We start from the raw sequence: 16366 nt of genomic DNA on the forward strand, positions 1-16366 counted from the left end.
CTGGACTTCCTGTGCGGAGTGTGTATGTTCTCCCCGTGCTTGCGTGGGTTTCCTCCATGCTATTTTCTGAACCACCGAGCTACTCAGGTGTTTTTAGGGGGCTACCTGGTGTCAATATTTTGGTTAATGATTCAAACCTCACCATGCTTGACACAATACGGGAGGGCGGAGCATGTGGTCCTCTCTATCCAATCAATGAACATTACCAGGACAATGCAAGATTATTTGAAGTGTTGTCTCATGACCAACTGGAAGGATTCAGGACTCATCTTCAGGTAAATATAGCACAGTCAATTTATTTTTTTTACCCGGGTTATATAACAAAAGGTAACCATTGTTTTCAAATAACAGTATTTTTCTTTTTTTGTTTTTAAAATCTAATTTTTAGAAGATAATGTTTACTTGAGGTGGGCCTAGAATTATCACCAGGGGAGAGAACTTGTGACAAAATGAGTTTGAGGTTAGGTCAACTTCTAAATCAGTTTTAAATATTTTATTTGATTTTAACTGAGGTAATTGCAGTGTGGTAAGACGGAATGTGTCTTTTTCCATTCTTAACTATAAATATGTTTATAGTGTAAACATGGGGGTTGAGTTTCATTGAAAACATTGGTACCGGTACTTCCCTTTCTCTACTCCTGAATCTGCTGGCGCAACGCTTCCCTTGAAGCCCCGATGTGTAATATTCAGTGTTGGGCAGTAATTAGTTATAGTTACCCACTACTTCTTCCAAAAAGTAACTGAGTTAGTAACTGAATTACTCTATAGTAAGAAAAAATGGTTACCAGGGAAATTACCTATTTCCGTTAAATATTTGAGTGCATTGAATAGAAAAGAGCAAACAGGTTGTTGTGTTATAGGACTTTGCAATACTGTGTTTATTCCACCTCACCAGCAACAGGTTCATCCTACACTTGAATTCAAACAAAAATAAACAGTAAACAAAATATTAAAATAGCAACCAGCAGTAAACAATATAAAGATAATCTAAAGATTTAAATCTAACTCTCACAACCTGAGACCACGGGTCAAGTAGACATAACCTACTGTATTTCAAGTTTTTTGCTCACAACAAAATTCAATTGTAAAACAATATAAAATGACGTTCACTCTATAGAACAATCACAATCTCCAGTCAGACAGCTGTTCAAGTAGACATATGCTACTGTACTTCAAGTTTTTTTACAGAACAAAAGTAAACAGCTCAACAATATAAGATTAGAAGAAGTTTAGAAGAAATAGATCAAACTCCTACAACCTGAGACAACTGATCAAGTAGAAATAGCCAACTGCACTTAAAACATTTTGTTCACAACAAAAGTCAACGGTAAAACAATACCAAGTGACCATCCAATCTCTACCTTCCCCTCGCCCTCTGTGTCCATCCTTTCCCTCTCTCTATCTATGATAGCTGACAAAACTTTTCTCAGTGAGGAGAGAGCAGCAGTTTTGGAACATTCAGTGTTTGGGCGCAGGGACAACTGGGAAATAATCCTACACTAGATTCCCAAATGAGATGTTAAGTATTGTAAATTGTATAGCGCTCTTACTCGTGACATTACGGTAGGACGTCTCTATTGTGTGACGTCATCAGGCATGCATCACATTGTTTGTAGTTTTTGTAGCGTAACGATAACGGCATTGTAATGGAGGAAAGAATAATAAGTTAGATTACCCTGTCACTGAAAAAATAATGTTACGTAATGGCGTTATTTGGCATAATTCCCAACACTGGTAATATTTGACCACTAGGTGGCACTGTGTTGTTTGGTACAGGCAACGATCAGTAATGCACAGTACAGCGTGGCAGCAGGATGCCGACCAAATACAGCGCCGACTTAAGTGGGGATTCCACAGTGTAAGAGAAATACAAATTTCTCGACCTAATTTTTTTTATAGAAATTTACATTGGAATGAGGGATCATGTATTTTTGCCAGGTATTCAAATATTTTTTTTTTTGCTGAATTATTTTTTTTCACCACTTGGGGGAACTAAATTTTACAGACTGTCCCATTAATATTGCATATAAAGTGTTTTTTTTTAATGTCTTTCAGGTTCAGGACTTCGAAAGTCTATGCATGGCAGCAAGCAAGCACTCGGCTGTGATGCGATGTCTCATTGTTTGGTTTCTGTTGACCAACGTTATGGTTCTTCTATATTGCTTGATGTCGCCAACCCAGGGTGACCACAGGTAAGACAAAAAGCAGTGTCGTGTTTAAATGGATTCCTGTTTCAATCAAGGGTCAAATTTGTTCTTGAGCTTAGCAGCCATTTAACTTTCCCACTTTTTCTAGAAAGAATGAATACAAAAATAAAATGCTCATTAAGTAAAAACCTAGTCATAGAATGGTATGGTATGGTATGGTATGGTGTGGTATGGTATGGTATGGTATGGTATAGTATGGTATGTTATGGTATGGTGTGGTGTGGTGTGGTATAGCATGGTATGGTATCGTATGGTATCGTATGGTGTGGTGTGGTATCGTATGGTATGGTACGGTACGGTATGGTGTGGTACGGTATGGTGTGGTATGGTATCGTATGGTGTGGTGTGGTGTGGTATCGTATGGTATGGTGTGGTACGGTATGGTATGGTATGGTATGGTATGGTATGGTGTGGTATGGTATGGTATGGTATGGTGTGGTGTGGTGTGGTATAGCATGGTATGGTATCGTATGGTATCGTATGGTGTGGTGTGGTATCGTATGGTATGGTACGGTACGGTATGGTGTGGTACGGTATGGTGTGGTATGGTATCGTATGGTGTGGTGTGGTGTGGTATCGTATGGTATGGTGTGGTACGGTATGGTATGGTATGGTATGGTGTGGTATGGTATGGTATGGTATGATATGGTATGGTGTGGTATGGTATGGTATGGTGTGGTATGGAACGGTATGGTATGATATCGTATGGTGTGGTGTGGTATGGTATGGTATAATTTGATGTAGTCTGGCATTGTATGGTGTGAAGTGGTGTGGTACAGAACCGTGTGATATGGAATGGTATGGTTTAGTCAGGGATGTAGGGTACGGTGTGCTACGGTATGCCATGGTGCGGTGTGGTCATTAAGTAAAATCCTAGTCATAGAATGGTGTGGTGTGGTATGGTATGGTATGGTGTGGTGTGGTGTTGTATGGTGTTGTATGGTGTAGTTTGGCGTGGTATCGTATAGTATTGTACGGTATGGTATGGTATGGTATGGTGTGGTGTGGTGTGGTGTGGTGTGGTGCGGTGTGGTATGGTATGGTATAGTATAATTTGATGTGGTCTGGTATTGTATTGTATGGTGTGAAGTGGTGTGGTACAGAACAGTGTGATATGGAATGGTATGGTTTAGTCAGGGATGTAGGGTATGGTGTGCTACGGTATGCCATGGTGCGGTGTGGTACAGAACAGTGTGCTTTGGAGTGGAATTGTGAGATATGGTGTGGTATGGTGTGGTATGATTTGAGGAGGTCTGGTATTGTATGGTGTGGAGTTATATTGTGTGTTGTGATATGGAACAGTGCGCTAAGAATGGTATGATGTGGTATTGTATAGTAAGGTATGGTATGGTATGGTATGGTGTGGTATAGAGTTATATTGTGTGTTGTGATATGGAACAGTGTACTAAGAATGGTATGATGTGGTATTGTATGGTAAGGTATCGAACTGTGTGGTATATTGTATAGTGTGGTACAGAATCATAAGGTACGGTAGGGTATGGTATGCTGTAGTGATGTATGGTATAGTATATTATGGTATGGTACGGTATAGTATGGCGTGAGATGGAATTATATAGTACGATATTGTATAGGTTAACCCTTATTTTCTGCATAGATTTTCTGATCAGGTCAATCGAATAATAGCATAACTGGAGATGAATATAGCAATTTATCAGAACCTCTGATTGATCTGTTTTTCCCGCTAGAGGTTCCGAAAAAGACACCTGCACTCTCAACATTGCCAAACCGCTCAACAAGAACCTTCCTAGGTCGACTCAAAGGATCCAGACTGGCACGTGCTCTCCTTTGGTGAACATCATGTTCATGAAGACACACAAAACTGCCAGCAGCACAATCCTCAACATCCTCTTCCGTTTTGGTGAAAAACACAAATTGAAGTTTGCTTTCCCTGACGGCTGTAACGACTTCTTCTACCCGGCACCCTTCAGTCGCTGGCAGGTGAAGAACTACCGACCTGGGGAGTGCTTCAATGTAGTGTGCAACCACATGAGGTTTCACCCAAAGGAAGTGGCAGCGCTGTTGCCACCGGACGCAGTTTATTTCACTATCCTACGCCACCCTGCCCAGGTTTTAGAGTCAGCATTCCATTACTACCGTAGAGCTGTGCCTCTCACCTGGAGCATTGGTGGCAAAGACAAATTCAGGGAGTTCCTCCAGAGTCCTTGGACCTACTACAGAGCTCATGCATACAATTCCTTTTATTTGAAGAATTTGCTTTTATTTGACTTGGGCTCTGATAACAACTTGGATGCAAACCATCCCGATGTGACTGAGGTAATCCGTAGTTCGTCCGTTAAGTTCCACCTCGTGCTCATCGCAGAATATTTTGACGAGTCGCTGATTTTACTGAAGGAAATGCTGTGCTGGAGCTTGGAAGATATTTTATACTTCAAGCTCAACGCTCGTGCAAGCTCGTCCATCTCTCGCTTAACACCGGAGTCCAGTACCCAGGCTTTGGAGTGGAATGCTGCAGACTGGAGGCTGTACCAACACTTTAATGTCACCTTCTGGAAAAAGGTGGAGACGTACGGTTGGGACAAAATGAAGCTGGATGTAGCTGAGCTACGAAGAAGGAACTCAGAGATGAGAATGTCATGCTTGGAAGGCGGAGAGGCGGTGGAGGCTCAGGGCATCCGAGATCGCCGCTTTCTGCCCTGGCAACCCATGGGAGGGAAGTCAATCCTGGGATATAATTTAAGGGAAGACATCTTCCCCGAGTTGAGGAACATGTGTGAGAGGATGCTTACGCCAGAAATACAATACTTGGCAGACTTTGGGGTCAGTCTCTGGCTTACGAGACTTTGGGGGTGGTTGAATGATGCAATCTATTCTATCACCAACATTTAAAATAAACAACAACATCAACAAATATCACAAAACAATAATCTACATGCCCTCAACAAAGCATTCTGTTGAATAACATTTTTGTAGAATATAGAATCAGCAACAATCTCAGATGGCGGCCATTTTGACTGTAGTTGTTGACTGACAATTACCTCACAAACACAAAAAACTTGTAACAATCATGTCAAGAACCAAAACATGATCAGGACTTAAACACGTGACGTTCTCACCCAGGCCTTTTATTCCACGGGAAATGGGGAGTCAGTTACATAATCCATTAATTAGTTAATATTACATTTAGTTTTGGCAAGTGTATTTGGTGCTTAGGTGCGGGACAAAACAGAGTTTTTCGTCATTGGTCAGCGAGATAAGCTATTACCAAAACTACAAGATTTTAGACCTTGTGTAATATTTGACCACGAGATAGCACAGTATTGTCTGATGCGAACAAAAACAAGTGAGCAGGGCGTAGCAGCAAGATGCTAGACAAACATGATAGAGACTACTAGATACAGATTCCGCTTTGTAAAAGAAATAAAAATGTCACGACCTATCAATACTTTTACAAATTAACAATGGTATGATAATTCATGTCTTATCCTAAAATCAGTGGGGGTTTTTTCTGAAGGAGTTTTTTTGGAAGACTAGGAGGCCCTAATATTATACACTGTCCCTTTAAAGAAGTACTGTATATCCATTTCATTTATACCTTCTTCCTGTGGCGCCATTCTCCTGTCAGTGTTTCTTCTGGATCGATAGGGTGAGGATGTCTTCATTTCTTGTAAATATGTAAAATGTTATTTCAAAATGCAGTGTATGAAATTTATATTAATCATTTTTTGGGTGTCAAGATATGTTCACACGTTTTGGTGTGTACGTTGATTTTAGAACGTGACGTGTTTTGATATTGTTGATTATTATTTGTCAAAAATGTAAGCTGTGTTTCTTATGAATTGATCATGAATTAAAGGTGAACGTCTCAGCCGCATCTCGACCTCTGTGCTGGTTTCCTTCACAACAACAACAACAACAACAACAACAACCAATAACACAATAATTTTTATAAAACTTAAAAAGGTTGATCACAGTGGATTGGATCTGTTGTACTATTTATATTAACAGAAAAATTCTCGTTCGTAGTCATACTCCTCGTTAGTATAGTGGTCAGTATCCCCGCCTGTCACGCGGGAGACCGGGGTTCAATTCCCCGACGGGGAGTTCTTTTTTGTTACCATAATTTTATCAGTTATTCCCGCATGTCAGGGTAGGGTTACTTTAACTTGATTACTTTCAATTACTTTTGGATAACTCCAATACCAAATATGCTAATTAAAGACAGAAGAAACTAAATATGGATAAAATGATGACTCACAACACGTCATTTCTTTTAGCGAGCTAAAAATCTTTAGCAAGCTATTTAGCTAGCTTTTTGCATTTTTTTTCATGCTATCTTGCTAACATTTCAGCTTTTTTGCTAGTTATCAAGCAAACTTTTTTGTCTCTATGTTAGTTAGCTATCTAGTTTTTTTTTAGCTTTTGATCTTGGTATTACAATGGCTTTTTATTCTTTTAGCTCGCCATCTAGTCCCTTTCCAGTACTGTAGTGTATAATCCCGTGGCTGACGTTTAGATCCATTTTGCAGACTCCACTTTCCGTCAGCTCCTCGTTAGTATAGTGGTCAGTATCCCCGCCTGTCACGCGGGAGACCGGGGTTCAATTCCCCGACGGGGAGGATGCCTTTTGTTATCTTGTAGATTCAATTGTTATTGAGGTCAATATTGGCCCTCGAAAAACACCAGCCTGCACTATCTGTTGCCCTCTTGATTTTATTTCGGAATATTACACTTTATTTCCGGTTTCAAGAACGGTGCATGATTTTCTTTTGAAATTTAGGGATGTGTCACGTGATTTCACATATGGGGTGCCGGAGTGCGCGTGAACGGCCTGGATGTTTGCATGCAACGAGATTAGACATGGCACTCCAGGGTAAAACATGTAACAAAGACTTTGAAGAGAAAAAGGATAAACCACTATCAGGATAAATGATAGGTATCAAGACTTTTTTGTTGGTATTTTTTTCTTTCTTGATATTTTTAAGGGCTGATTTTATTCTCAGTTATTGCTGTATCGTTATTAAGACCTTTTTGTTGTTAAATATTTTTTTTTCTCAGTAGAAAATATCCTAAAAAATCGTCTTTTCAAATTTGAACACCTTGCAATAGGAAATTGCTTTTAACAAGATATGAGTACATTAAAAATGTTCAACTCAATTTGACCATTACTAAAACTTGGGTAAAAGAAGCAAAGTTGTTTAATTTCTTATGTTTAACCCTCCCTAAAAAATTCACACTTCGAAGTGCCGTATACTACAGTATAAATACAGAGAGGAAAATAAAGTAAATGAATAAATAAATTATCAATTAAAAAGAAAAATAATAATTACGACAAGTTCAATTCAATACAAGGGGGAGATTCTTGAGTATATAATATATCATTTATAGTTTTGGAATTTTTATTAAATTAAAAGAATTGAAATACAACAAACAAAAAAACAAAAAACTGCTTTGCATAATTTAGTTTATTTTTGTGGATAAAAAATGCTGTACATAGAACAAGATTTATTGCATTTCTGTTGTACTTGTTCCGTACGATAAGTCAAACGGTATTTGGAATAATGCACTTTTCAATGAAAAAAATAGCATAAAATAAAAATAAAAAAGCATAAAAAGAAGTTCCACTGTCACCTGGTGACTTTGCAAAAGTCTTTGGAGCAATCTGGCATGGTATCAGCCTGTTATTCAAATAACAGATTGGTGAGGGATGCCAGCAAATTTATAGTCCATCTGTAGTTAGCACTATGATTTGGAAAATCAACTTAGCTGGCCATCATTATCAAATCAAAGGTCTTATCGTATCACTGATTAAAAGGGAAAAAGAGACTGGTGCATATGTGATGTCTTTCTAGAAGAAACATGTTCATCTAATTCACTGGAAAAGACTCTGGTTGTTGTGTTTAGTAAGGAATATTGATTGGCGTGATTAAAACAAAAATGTGATCAAATTCTATATAATAAGGAGACCCGGTGTAGCTAAACACTATAATATTCCTGATCACGACTAGTTGTACACAACTAGGCTTTAGTTGGTGTATTATAGTAGCCTTGCTGTAAATTAATGCATGCTTATTGTACTTAGTTGTTCGCTGTAACCAGAGGACTATTGTGAATGAGACGTCTGCTAAAATCTCACTCCGCCGCTAACTCCAGAGTGAAAAGTTTTGGGGGAAAATGAGTCTCTCCCCCTTACTTCTGAGGGATAAGTCTGAAACACTTTGAAATTTCTGTGGTGATGTTTAATACAATAAGGCTACTATGGTTGGTTTATTAGATACACTAATTAAAGCCTTATTGTGTACAACTAGGAGTGATTGTATATAGCGTTAGCTACAGAGGGTCGCCTCCAGTTTTGGTGATGTTTGCATATGTCTTAAAAAAACTATAAATTGGTGTGTGAGTGTGTGTGTGAATGGGTAAGTGTGAAGCACATTGTAAAGCGCTTTGGGAGGTCTTCATTGACTTGAAAATTGCTATAGAAATGCAGACCATTTACCATTTAAATAGACTACGATCATTTTTTTTTTGTTTTAATCACGCCAATCAATATTCCTTAAAACACTACGATAGCGACACACGTTCTGTCGGAAGCTGAAAGGCATAGTTCAAGAGATGGGGAGTCAGATTATGCATTGGAGTCGGATTTATGCTCAACTCTGACCAGGGTTGGGTAGGGTTACTTTAACTTGATTACTTTCAATTACTTTTGGATTACTCCAATACCAAATATGCTAATAAAGGAAAAAAGAAATTAAATATGAATAAAATGATGACTCACAACACGTGGTAAGCTTTCTCTCCTGGCTTTGATCTCTTTGATCTCCGGCAAAACTAACATAAAATGCGACAGAAACAAAATGAAAATAAATCCAAACAGCTTGCCAACATCATTTTTGTCGTTCCATGTGTTCTGTTACTCCCCAAGCCTGCACAAAATTTAGTCATTTTATTCATATTTAGTTTATTTTGTCTTTTATTAGCATATTTGGTATTGGAGTAATCCAAAAGTAATTGAAAGTAATCAAGTTAAAGTAACCCTACCCAACCCTGACTCTGACATTCTCTTTTTAACTTTGAAAATGTCTCGCTTCATCCACAACTGGAAGATATTGTTAGCTTGACCCGACTAGCTTAGGCACGCATTAAGCACGCCGTTCAAAGGGGCGTGTCATATCTAGTATTTTGTACATATACGCACTTCCCCTTATAAATGGTCTAAATTGTCTGCATTTCTAAATAGCGCAATTCAAGTCACTGAAGACCTCCCAAAGCGCTTTACAATGTGCTTCACACTTACCCATTCACACACCGACAGCAGCGTCAGCCATGCAAGGCAACTACCTGCCTATCGGGCGCATTAGGGATTCAGTGTTCAGTATAGCCAATAGCTAACATCCTTACTGAATCGACTTTGATTACAACCAATAGCAACCCTTTTTACTTACTGGTCCGCTTACACCTGACACTTAAAACGACGAGCGGGCATTTTAATCGATAACCTTATTTTCTGAGTTGTTGGAGGAATAGAAATGCCCCCCAAACGGCCACGAAGCTCGGATAAAGTCCAACGCCAAGACGACTTGAACAGAATATTACGAAAGCGCAAATGTCATCTTCTTGTCCAGCAAGTCGAGAAAGAAGGTAAATTCGTCGTCGAGTTGCTCGGGATTTTCTCGTCGGCGTCTGACGTCATTTCGTCTTCTCCATTTTTTTTGACAGTTCAAGAGCGACTGAGCGATTTAGAGAAAGGAATTGATAATTTATTGGAAAATGTCGACCGAGTCTTCCAAGTGGAGTTAATAAAGTTGCCGCCGAAGATTCGAAAAGTGCTCGTTGTTGAGGTAACTGATGGTGAGTCGGAATTTTTACATTCGAGATTGGGTTTAAAAAATGTGGCCGGGGGGCCTATTCTGGAGGCCTTTCCACAATTTTCATTTATGAATAAAAATACATGCAGACATACAAAAGTTCCATTTCACCCCTCTTTATTTGTCTTTAATTTACTATTGTTTTTTTTTTTTTTTTTTTTTTTTTTTTTTTTTTTGCTTGAAACGCCGTTTCTATGAGAGAGGTAAAATTAATGATTTCTTCGCTCATCATTTACTTTCTTTTTTCTTTTACAGTACTTAATTTTATGGCACACACAATATGATGAGATTAACAATAAATCAGTAGAGACAATAAAGCACTAACTTCATATGTATGAACATGCAAAGTTGTCACGATCTTCCGTGCGGTTCCTTTATTTAGTTTTATTATTTTTTTTGCAGAAGAAACTTCAGCCAGTGACATTTCGTTAGCTGTGCAGGTAAGCTGCTTTGTGAGCAAATGTGGTCGCTGTGAAATGTTGATCATTTGCTGTGATTGCAGCAGCAAGAGTCCCCTGATATGATGCAACGGACCCTCAGAAGGTTGCCTAGCAGAACAGGTTAGGATTTTTGTGTGTTTGGGTTGGGTGTACTGTCACTTTAAATGCTTTAAAAGTACAATTTCTTATATTGTAACGATGCCAGTTGTGTAAAAATACTTAATACTTACTACTTAATTTAAATAAAACATTGTTGATTCCAATAAAAAGAAGAAACACATGTACTATCTTGCAAACAGGATTTTAGGTTTGATTTTTATCTTATGACACAAATGTAGACGTTCTTTAAAGAAGCTGGTACGTTTGGCCGCCACTACAGAAGCCTGAATGACCATTTTGGGAAAGTAGGTTGTCCCGTTGGTGCTTGAAATCCTTAAATGCTTGAATTTTCATGTGTTCCCGGGGTTTGTCAAGTGCTTGAATTTTGGGTGAAGTGCTTATAAACGCTTGAATTTTCTGCCATGTTTCTCGGCAGTCTGACTCGATAGACCACGTATTAAATGAAGACAAATAAAACAATTCTGCTTAACAGTGACGCTGCCACATAAGATAATGAATATTGTTTATAAATCATTAGGAATCATTTATAATCATGAGATAAACACCAAAAAATATGAAAAATAATTAAGTGGTTAGCACATGTGCGGCACAGTTCATGTCTTGGGAACCTCCTGCGTGGGTTCAAATCCAGCTCCAGACTTCCTTTTCGGAGTTTGTATGTTCTCCCCGTGCTCGCGTGGGTTTCCTCCGGGCACTCCGATTTCCTCCCACATTCCAAAAACGTGCATTCCAGGTGGATTGGCTGGTCCAAATTGTCCCTAGGTGTGAATGAGCGAGTGAGTTGTCTGTCCCAGTGTGCCTTGCGATTGGCTGGCAACCAGTTCAGGGTGTCCACTGCCCGATGATTGCTGGGATGGGCTCCAGCACCCCCGCGACCCTACTGAGGATAAGCGGTGTAGCTAATGAGATGAGATGAGAATACAAATTACACAATTAAAAATTATACTTATAAAAAAAATAAGGACATTGTTTTGAGTTTTGAAAAACAAATTTCTACTGTATTTAGTTTTATTATTTTTGTTTTGCCTTTTGTGAAGGAACTTCAGCTGATCTAGGATCCGCTAAACCCAGTTTGACTCTGAAAAAGTCCGGCAAACAATCCAAGGTAAATGATTTGTTCTCGGTGGCGCATTTTTGGGAGATCGTCATATACGGAGGGTTCGTATAGGTCCCTTAAATTCTTGACTTTTAAATTTGTGTTTACAAGGTTTGAAACGTCTTTCAAGTTTGGGTGAAGTGCTTGTAAATGCTTGAAGTTGTTGCCATGCTTCCCGGAAGTCTGACTCAATGGAGCATGCATCAAATGAGAAAATAAAAATGACACAGACACTGCTCTCTGGGGGCTTTGCTTTGCCATTGCATTTCTTCTTCGTCATTAACGGCAGCTGGCAATTGTTTGTATGGCATTGTCCTATGAAGGTGCAAGTTACACGTAAACGGGGCACTGTAAGATGTATATAAGTGCAAGAATTGGGTATGAATTATGAACAATGATTATGGGCCATGCAAAAAAGGAAAGTTACGTTTCCCAGTGGTAAATTGTAATTGCAAGAACTTCCTTTACTTAAAAATGTAAGCTCCTTATTCCTGTAATTTTTACTTGAAACGTGCATGGGGAGAGATTTGTCTCAAGAACAAATATATATATTTTCGATTTACTCAAGATCTAAAAATCATGTCTTGAGAAATTAATACGCAAGATTAAAAATTGCTTATGTAAATTGCAGATTTATTAACTCTGCGAAATACAGGGTTCACACCTGACTACTTCATTTAACGGGACTGGAGAGATTGGAAAATTGGCTTTGGAAGTCTTCAAAAAGTGCTTGAATTTAGCCATTAAAATGTGTACAGTCTTATTAGTGCTTTGCCGGAGATGGTCAAACTCTTTCTTTGAATTTGTTGTCCTTCGAGCAGGCCAAAAGTATGAAGGGAAGTAAGGCTGCAATGAGCAGTATCAGCACGGGGAATCTCAGGTAGGTCTCATTACTTGCGTTTACCGTGCCGGCTTCCGTTTTCAAGATTCTCTTTCCTGCAGGGCTTCTACGGCAGTCGAAAGGGGCGACGTGCCGGCCAAGCCTAAACTCAGGTATTTAGGTTTGGACAGAATATGGATTTTATCAGTTCATCTCTTTTCACACTGCGATTATTGCAGGGGTGTCGAACTCATTTTAACTCTGGGACCACATGGTCGAAAAAACATTCTCACAAGGGCCGGACCAGTAACTTAATGGCAGGAGAAAATGTGCATTAGCTGTAGGCCTAGGGATTTTTAGGGGGCTCAAAATGGAATTATAATTCATGGGAGCAAGATTCGTAAATAAAACTTTCATTTTTATTTTCCTTCACTACAATTTAGTCTCTTAGTATTAAGTTTTGCTTCCCAGATTTCAATTAAAATAAAACCAGGATGGGTGTTTCCCCCAAACATTCTATTTAAAACGGCATGTCATTGTTTGATGTGATGTGGCTTATTTTTCTCTTTTGCTTCTCTGCTTTGTCTCACATGCTCAATTAAATTTGTTGGGGGATCTAATCTGGTTTATTGTGAAAGTGTCATGTGTTTTTTCAGACGTTTCTGCGACTTGTATTATGTATTGTCCTCGTTTAGGTGTGTGGTCTCCACAGGGGATTTGGAATGCTCAGGGGCCGGCTCTTCGGCTCACATCACCGTGACTACGGGGCGTGGAGAGGTACGGACTAGGAAAACGGGGCTAGCAGTAGCGAAATAGATTTTATTGTCTTAGAGGTGGGGTGCGTCGTTTGTCCTTAACAAAATATTGTACTTTCAACTTTTTTGTTGTTATTGCCATGTTTCTTTTCAGTCTGACTCTAGACCACGCTATAAATGAAGACTTTTTTTTTTTAAACTGCATGAAAATAACGGCAATACGCCGGCTCTGGGGGTTTGTCATTTATGGCTTTGTCATGTTAAGCGTCACTGCCCCCTACTTCTCGCAGCAGCTAAGAGGACAGTTCTATTTAGAAAAGGTTTTTTTTTTCGGGCCCCCAAACAGCTCCTTAGATTTTTTGTTTTTCTAACGACATATTATCTATAATAATAAAGCATTATGCACCATATCTTTGAAATACAATTTAAAATGAAAAGCAAAAGTTCAGCAGTCTCTAAGAGTGAAAGATTGAATGATCTGCTTCAGAGCAATCAATATAATTAAAATAAGTCCAAATTTGACTCATTTTTCTTATGCATACAGTACTTTCTTTCTTCTGTCCTCCATATTGAACTCTGTTATTACCCAACGCCTATAGAGCCCGTGTTTTTAAACGAATGTAACGTATTGAAGCTGTGCGTGCATTGTTGAAGCAGAAAGGCAGAATTCGTGTCAGTTTATAGCAGCCCATTGACACAAAAAGGTCGCCTATTGTGCATAGGAAAAGCTCAAAATACCACAAAGTATGTGCTAGCAGCAATATAGTAACTTTATTTTAGTCATAAAAGTCAACCCCCCAAAAAAGCGTTCCTTTTGATCGGCGCTGGATTACTTCCTTTACAGGTACTGGAAAAATCGGCCTTGAATTCGAAAAAAGGTGAATAAACATTGTATTTTTTTTTCATTTCATTCCAGACCATGTGCCTTTCCGAAGCCAACAAAGACCAAATCGACTTCAACTTGTTGGACGATGTGGCGTTGGGGCGAGTGCAAGGACTTGCAGTTGAGTTCTTCATCTTGATTCGATTCCATTTTTTTTTTAAAGAGGTAAACATTTCGTCTGGTTTCACAGAAACTCATCAAGTACATATCTGGAAGAGGTCGTAGCAACAAATGATTCTAAGATTCTTTTTTTAAAGATGACCACCTTTGTCCTTTATTTGTGAAAAATATTTATTTTCAATCCATAAATATTTTTGTTCAATTTGTCAGTTTTAAGAAGTATTAAATTAAAGGAAGTTGTTCTATGGTAAATAAAATGGAATTGTTTGATGCAAAGCTTATTTCTGGAGATTTACTATAAAATAAGAATCCGGTTCGTACGGGTGCTTGAAATCCTCGATAATGCTTGAATTTTAATGTTTTCGAGGTTTGAAAAGTGCTTGAATTTTAGATGAAGTGCTTGTAAATCCTTGATATTGTTGCCTAACCTATTTTATGGTTCCAAAAAAGGATAGAAACTTAGGCTCTTTATTAGGGCATTTAACTGAATTTGGGGTCTGAAGCAGTGTTATGGCTAGTGTTCCAGCTAGTTAGGTGTAGGTTATGGTTGGGAACTAGAGATGAAGCTCCATATTAGTGTTCTTAACTGATTGCAGGGTTCCAAATTATATTTAAAGCTAATGTTACAGTTTGAAACCAGGTTAGGGCTAGGATTACAGCTCGGGTCAGGTGTAGGGTTAGGGACTAGGTTTCTTAACTGAATGTAGTGTTCCAAATCGGGTTTAAAGCTAGGGTTATAGTTTGAAACGCGATAAGGGCTAGATGTAGGGCTTGGGTTAGGAACTAGAGTTTGAGCTTCACATTAGGGTTCTAAACTGAATGCAGGGTTCCAAAATAGGATCGGGGCTAAGGTTGTGGTTTGAAACAGGGTAACAGCCAGGGTTAGGTGCAGGGATAAGTTTAGGAAAAAAAATGATTTTAGGGTTCCGAAATAAGGTCGGGAATAGAGTTAAGGTTTAAAACAAAGGTTTGGGCTCACTTTCTTTTGATCGCCACTGGATTCCTCCTTTGAATGGAATTGGGAAAATTGGCTTTGAAAGTCCTTAAAGTGCTTGAATTTTCCCAAAAAAGGTCTACAAACCCTGATTAATGTAGCACATTTGAGGACAGTGTTACTCAACCTTCTTGGAGCCAGGCACGCTTTTTTTTTTCATTTAAAAATCTTGTTAAAAAAGTTTAAAATATAATTAGTTTCATGTTTTGTTTCTTAAACTTAATAGATCATATTGCCTAAATTGTCAGTATACAAGTTCTTATCATTTGCGTTATGCATATAATTGAAATATATAATATAATGCGCTGTGATTTGGGATTCTACTTAATTTTATCCTGATTTTCTCATTTTAGTCAATTTTTTAACTTCTTTTTTTCTGGAAAAATAATACATAAAATGAGCAAAAATGATCCCGTCAGTGCAATAGAAAATGTTTTTACTATGTTCCAACTTAATTTTTGTTCATAATTATGGGAACTTTTATAGTTTCAACTTGTTTATGTTTTCTCGTTTTTCCTAAAATAATAAAATCAATCGTTAAATAAGAAAACTATCAGTGGAACCAATTTTTTAATAGGTTCCAACATTTTTTGATCAAATAAAAAATATATAATCTGGTTTAAATGAGCAACAATTATCTGCCAGTGGAATAATTTCATAAAAATAATTCTGTTACTACGCCTAACTTTTTTCCAAGTCGGTCTTTTTTTTTTTTTTTTTTTTTAGAAGTAAATTATAGAGGCGGCACAGCAGCTGGGTTGTTGGCGCGCAGCCCCACGATGTGGAGGTCCAGGGTTCAATTCCAGCTATAAGGCCTTCCTGTGTGGAGTTTGCATGTTCTTGCTGTTCTTGGAAGGGTTTCCTCCGGGTGTTCCATTAAATAATATATACAGGGATGTGATTTTTCCGCTAATTCGCGGAATTCCGCTTTTTTTATCTCCAAAAATAAAATTTTAAAATTTCCGGTGTTTTAATTGGTAAAAAAAAACGATTTCGTCTCGACAGCATGCCATTTGAGTGTTTCCGTAACTGAAATGAAACGTACTTGCGATTGGTTGAAGTCTCGTGTTGACCAATAAACGCG

The 16366-nt window shown here is 38.3% G+C and overlaps 2 protein-coding genes and 2 non-coding genes across 4 annotated transcripts; all 4 read left to right on the forward strand.

Annotated features, from left to right (window-relative positions):
• The first annotated feature begins 232 nt into the window (after window positions 1–232).
• On the forward strand, window positions 233–6092 carry gal3st1b (galactose-3-O-sulfotransferase 1b). The gene is made up of 3 exons (XM_088356153.1): window positions 233–275; window positions 2056–2192; window positions 3914–6092. Exons 2-3 carry the CDS (start codon window positions 2080–2082, stop codon window positions 5073–5075), a joined length of 1275 nt encoding a protein of 424 aa, XP_088212279.1. The 5' UTR covers window positions 233–275; window positions 2056–2079; the 3' UTR covers window positions 5076–6092.
• A 126-nt stretch (window positions 6093–6218) lies between these two features.
• Window positions 6219–6290, forward strand: trnad-guc (transfer RNA aspartic acid (anticodon GUC)). Its single transcript has one exon. It is a non-coding gene; the product is annotated as a tRNA-Asp (tRNA).
• Window positions 6291–6733: 443 nt separating this feature from the next.
• On the forward strand, window positions 6734–6805 carry trnad-guc (transfer RNA aspartic acid (anticodon GUC)). The gene has a single exon. It is a non-coding gene; the product is annotated as a tRNA-Asp (tRNA).
• A 2794-nt stretch (window positions 6806–9599) lies between these two features.
• Window positions 9600–14564, forward strand: cdca9 (cell division cycle associated 9). The gene is made up of 10 exons (XM_088356095.1): window positions 9600–9827; window positions 9906–10037; window positions 10457–10494; window positions 10557–10614; window positions 11652–11719; window positions 12532–12590; window positions 12653–12703; window positions 13226–13307; window positions 14202–14288; window positions 14359–14564. The coding sequence occupies exons 1-10, from the start codon at window positions 9716–9718 to the stop codon at window positions 14401–14403; spliced, it is 732 nt and encodes a 243-aa protein (XP_088212221.1). The 5' UTR covers window positions 9600–9715; the 3' UTR covers window positions 14404–14564.
• The last annotated feature ends 1802 nt before the right edge of the window (window positions 14565–16366 follow it).

This window comes from Urocampus carinirostris, chromosome 16 (genome assembly GCF_059441175.1).
Source record: "Urocampus carinirostris isolate Australia breed hairy pipefish chromosome 16, RoL_Ucar_1.0, whole genome shotgun sequence".
In the NCBI taxonomy this organism is placed as follows: Eukaryota; Metazoa; Chordata; class Actinopteri; order Syngnathiformes; family Syngnathidae; genus Urocampus; species Urocampus carinirostris.

Excerpts from the sequence above, each read along its gene's own strand:
- gal3st1b (XM_088356153.1), top strand. The coding sequence starts at position 2,080 with ATGGCAGCAAGCAAGCACTCGGCTGTGATGCGATGTCTCATTGTTTGG. Across the intron at positions 2,193-3,913 it reads CCAACCCAGGGTGACCACAG|AGGTTCCGAAAAAGACACCT; the intron begins GTAAGACAAAAA and ends TTTTCCCGCTAG.
- cdca9 (XM_088356095.1), top strand. The coding sequence starts at position 9,716 with ATGCCCCCCAAACGGCCACGAAGCTCGGATAAAGTCCAACGCCAAGAC. Across the intron at positions 10,495-10,556 it reads ACATTTCGTTAGCTGTGCAG|CAGCAAGAGTCCCCTGATAT; the intron begins GTAAGCTGCTTT and ends CTGTGATTGCAG. Across the intron at positions 11,720-12,531 it reads AGTCCGGCAAACAATCCAAG|GCCAAAAGTATGAAGGGAAG; the intron begins GTAAATGATTTG and ends TCCTTCGAGCAG.